The sequence below is a fragment of the Solanum verrucosum genome, unplaced genomic scaffold, assembly GCF_900185275.1.
Source record: "Solanum verrucosum unplaced genomic scaffold, falcon-dt-bn FXZP01000105.1, whole genome shotgun sequence".
NCBI classification, from domain to species: Eukaryota; Viridiplantae; Streptophyta; class Magnoliopsida; order Solanales; family Solanaceae; genus Solanum; species Solanum verrucosum.
Window position 1 is genome coordinate 430,257 of NW_026020263.1, and position 4,204 is coordinate 434,460.

General features: G+C 31.2%; 1 protein-coding gene across 1 annotated transcript; it reads right to left on the reverse strand.

Moving 5' to 3' along the window:
• Window positions 1–758: 758 nt before the first annotated feature.
• On the reverse strand, window positions 759–3,770 carry LOC125833509 (beta-amyrin 28-monooxygenase-like). Its single transcript, XM_049512671.1, has 4 exons — window positions 3,269–3,770; window positions 2,351–2,806; window positions 1,840–2,027; window positions 759–1,128 (listed from the first exon to the last, which is right to left on the reverse strand). Exons 1-4 carry the CDS (start codon window positions 3,747–3,749, stop codon window positions 829–831), a joined length of 1,425 nt encoding a protein of 474 aa, XP_049368628.1. The 5' UTR covers window positions 3,750–3,770; the 3' UTR covers window positions 759–828.
• Between the last annotated feature and the right edge of the window lie 434 nt (window positions 3,771–4,204).

A 4,204-nucleotide genomic window follows, 5' to 3' on the forward strand; every position in this document is an offset into this window, starting at 1 on the left:
TTTTGATTTTGTTATAACACATTAGAGGCTTGTGCACGTGACAACCAAGTTTTGGGGTATTTTTAACTTGATTAAAAATTTCCGCATTTTTTTGTAAAGGCTGAGTTTTAGGATGACTTGTCTTGGTGGGATAAGACGAGTGCCATCACGTCCATTTTTGGGTCGTGACACTACAAAAGTCTTAATTTGTATCCTTTTTTAAAGGTTATTTTCAATGTGCTATTGTACTCAACCAGAGCATACTTAAAATTCAATATGGTTCAATACCATTTGATGAAGATAGTTTTTTGCCGTGAATTGTTATTATCCACCGGAAGATATTAGTGACTCAGGTCACTTTTATATCTGTAAAATGCAGTTGATTGGTGAAGTTTGCGCTATCAATGAACAAAGTAGACATATATTTTTAGATATTTTGTACTTGCAATTCGTGGTCAGCTTTGGCTGGGAAATGAATGGCATAGTAAAGCGGAGGTAAAAAGAGTGGTACTTGCCCTAAATGAAAATATAAGTGGTCAAGATGGTTTTTTTAGGTAATTTTTGCTAAAGTTATTAGGATATTATAGGGAATGACGTGAGTAATATGGTGAGAGCTTTCTTATGTACGTGTGGTCAGAAACTGTCAAGATTCATAACATACACTATAGATTTTTATTAAAACGGATCTAAGACGTATAAGTTTGAGTATTTTTACTAACAAGATATTTCCAGACTACTACATGGGAGGCTGGTAGATGGGTTGCCTGGACCATATTTGCAAAAGGGGAGTTTATTATTTGTGTGATAGACACTGTTTCTAATGTATCTATAAAAAAAAACATAAGAATCTTAGTAATTGTGAGGTTGAAGGCTAATAGGAAGTCCTTCAAGAGGGGTAGGCATTGGATCATATATCATTTTCTCGTTGGGAATAAGTAATTTCCAATTGAATTTCCTGATTAAGATGTGCAGAAAGATGAGAATCTCCAATCGAGCAAACTCTTTTCCTACACACATTCGAGGTCCTCCCCCAAATGGAATATATGTATATGGTGCAGGTCCAACTCCTTCAAATCTTGATGGTTCCAAGCTCGTTGCATTGGGGAAAATCTCTGGATCCAGACTTGTTAAAGCAGTATTCCAGTAAAACTGTTCCAACATAAATGAGTTTTAACTTCTATGCACTAGCAATAACATAAGAAACTATTTATATAAGATTAAGACAATTGAAGTACAAGTAAATCACATGATAAAAATAGTAATCTATCTATTTCAATTTGTTTGTCCTACTTTTATATTTATTTGTGTAAAAGATAATCTCAATTTCCTTTTTTGATAATTCTTTTGACTTTTATTTCAACTTTCCACGTAGCATATTTAAGATTACAAGATTAAAAGGTAGTTCGATAAATTTGACATATATTTAGTTTTAGATCACAAGATTCAAAAATTTTCTTTACTTTCTAAAATTCTATGTCAAGTCAAAATCAGACAAATAAATTAAAATGTAAGAAATACTCGATGTCACATTTTATGTGACATCATTTCCTTTTTAGTATGTCCCAAAAGGAATGTCACCTCATTATAATTAGAAACAATTTAACTTTAAAATTCTTCTTTTACCCATAATGAATTGATTTTCAGTTTCACAAATGTCTAAAAAATGTTTTAAACCACATATAGGAATGACAATGGTGCGGGACGGGGCGGGAAGATTGAGCTTTATCCACAATTTTTTTAATCCGTCCCGCCCCATTATTATCCCTAACCATATATTTCAAAAGTTTTTTTTTTTTAAAAAAAAATAACCGTATCAAGTCAAAATGATTTACATAAAATAGGAGGAAGGAAGAATTTTACCTTCCACCCCTTAGGGATATGATAACCTCCGTAATTTATATCCACAATTGCTTCTCGATAAGCCCCCATTATAGGTGGGGTTAGTCTCATAACTTCAGATACTACATTCCAAGAATACTTCATCTTCTGTATATCATCCCAATTCAAAAACTCCCCTTCTTTCTTTGATGATGCTATCTCAATATGCTCTGCTTTTCACCAAATAATTGATAAAAAAAAATTCCATAAATATGTAAAAACTTGTCTTGCAGAATGTGTAAGGCTAACAAAGCAAATTCAATAATTCAAAAAAACTCCCCTTCTTTCTTTGATGATGCTATCTCAATATGCTCTGCTTTTCACCAAATAATTGATAAAAAAAAAACATATAAAAAAAAATTCCATAAATATGTAAAAACTTGTCTTGCAGAATGTGTAAGGCTAACAAAGCAAATTCAATAATTCAAAACACAGAAAAAATATATAACAAAAGAGACACAATAATTTAATGTGATTCGATCAATGAACAAACCTTGCAGAATGTTTTGATAAATTTGAGGGTGCTCCGCAAGTCTCTTAATGAGTGAAGTAAGAGTGACAGATGAAGTGTCATGGCCAGCAAAGAGAAACAGCAATATGTTATTAACAATAAGTAGTTCAGACATGTACTTTCCATTTTCATCTGGACATGACAACAAATGAGACAAAATGTCTTGTGAAGGTGAAGCTGTGTTCTGTTCCAAGGTTTCTCTTCTTTTCTTTACAACTTGCAATAATTCTTTCCTAATAGCTGTTGTAGCTCTCATTGCTTTGTAAAATGCTGTACCAGGTAAATTTATAGGGAGGGAAATTAGTCCTTTCAATAAAATGTTGAACTGCGTAGAAAGCCTTTCGACTTCATTATGGTCTTCAATGCTTATGAATAGTTGACATGCCACTTTGAAAGTGTATAATTTTACCAATGGATACACCTTCACCTTCTCTTTACCTTCATAAATACAGAAAAATTGTTAAATATTGTATTTTGTACTAACATATATACTAAATCTCTAACAAGAGGAGAATACTGCAACTGTTACCTTGACAATAATTCATAAATATAGACCAAGAAGAGAAAAATATTAAATATTACTCCATCTGTTTTAAAAGTAATGATCTAGTTTGATTTGGTATGAAATTTAAGAAAATTAAAAAAAAAATCAATCTTGTGGTCCTAAATTAAAGTTATGTCAAATATACCAATAAATGTCTTTTAATTGTATGGTCTTAAACCTGTCACATGAAAAATTAAAATTAAAATGTTGTTAAAAAAAGAAAACAGTACTCACTTTTTTTATTATAAAACAGACTAAAAAGGAAAATAGTTTATTCATTTTTAAATGTAACAGTATATTTTTTATCAAACATATTGAGTAAATCTCTAACAACAGGAGAATACTTCAAGTGTTACCTTGCCAATAATTCATAAAATGGTGGTGTGCAACAAGTTGCATGGTTTTGATGTAGAGTCTAGAAAAAGCATCAGGGCTAACAAAAGTAGAAAGCATCTTCCTCATGATTTTGGCTTCTTCTCCAACAGTAGTAATCAAACAAGATCCTATAATTTTTCTTACTGTTATTGGCCACCAAATAACCACTTGTTTGTTTTCATTGCTAAACAAGAACTTATTCCCACTTGCACCACCCAATACCACCACAGTCTCTCCCATTAACGAAGTCTTGAAGATTTTAGACTTGTATTTCTCTATTCTCTCTTTAACGAATTTCTCTGGCTTTCCTTCCTTGTTTGCCTTGAGAAACTTTAGTGTTTCGCCTAGAAATGGCCATCCACAACTTCCAGGAGGATAATTCAATCTCTTTCTTCTCATCACTAAGACAATTATGATGAATAATGCTAAGGGCAATAGCAAAACATACACAGGAATTTCCATATCAATACACTCTGATTTTTTTTTTTGCTGTCTGAAATTAATGTAAACAACTAGCTGTTACGTACAATATATAGTTACTCTGGACCTAATTCCGTGAAGTATATAAATACACCTCTCTCCTAATTTGTTTTTATCAAAATAGGAAAGGTTTGGTTTGACTTGATACAAAATTAAAGAAAATATTGAAAATATAATTAAATAATAAAAATGTGTTTTTTTTTAAAAGTTTAAATTTTTAGATGAAATAGACAAAGGGCTTTAGATCGAATATGATCACCGCCACCCAATATAAAAAAAATCCACGTGATAAAATGAACACAAACTTTAATAAATAAAATACTTCCTCCGTCTCATTTTATATGTCATCCCTTTCTATAAATAGTTGATCCATAATACTTGTCATTTCATAAAATCAATGCATAAATTACCATATTGTTCCTTTTTTACCTTGTGAG

Bases quoted from the DNA above. Each gene is read 5' to 3' on its own strand.
- LOC125833509 (XM_049512671.1), bottom strand. From the start codon at position 3,749: ATGGAAATTCCTGTGTATGTTTTGCTATTGCCCTTAGCATTATTCATC. The intron at 2,807-3,268 runs GTAACACTTGAA...GTATTTATGAAG, and splicing joins TTTTATGAATTATTGGCAAG to GTAAAGAGAAGGTGAAGGTG. The intron at 1,129-1,839 runs GTAAAATTCTTC...ATGTTGGAACAG, and splicing joins ATATCCCTAAGGGGTGGAAG to TTTTACTGGAATACTGCTTT.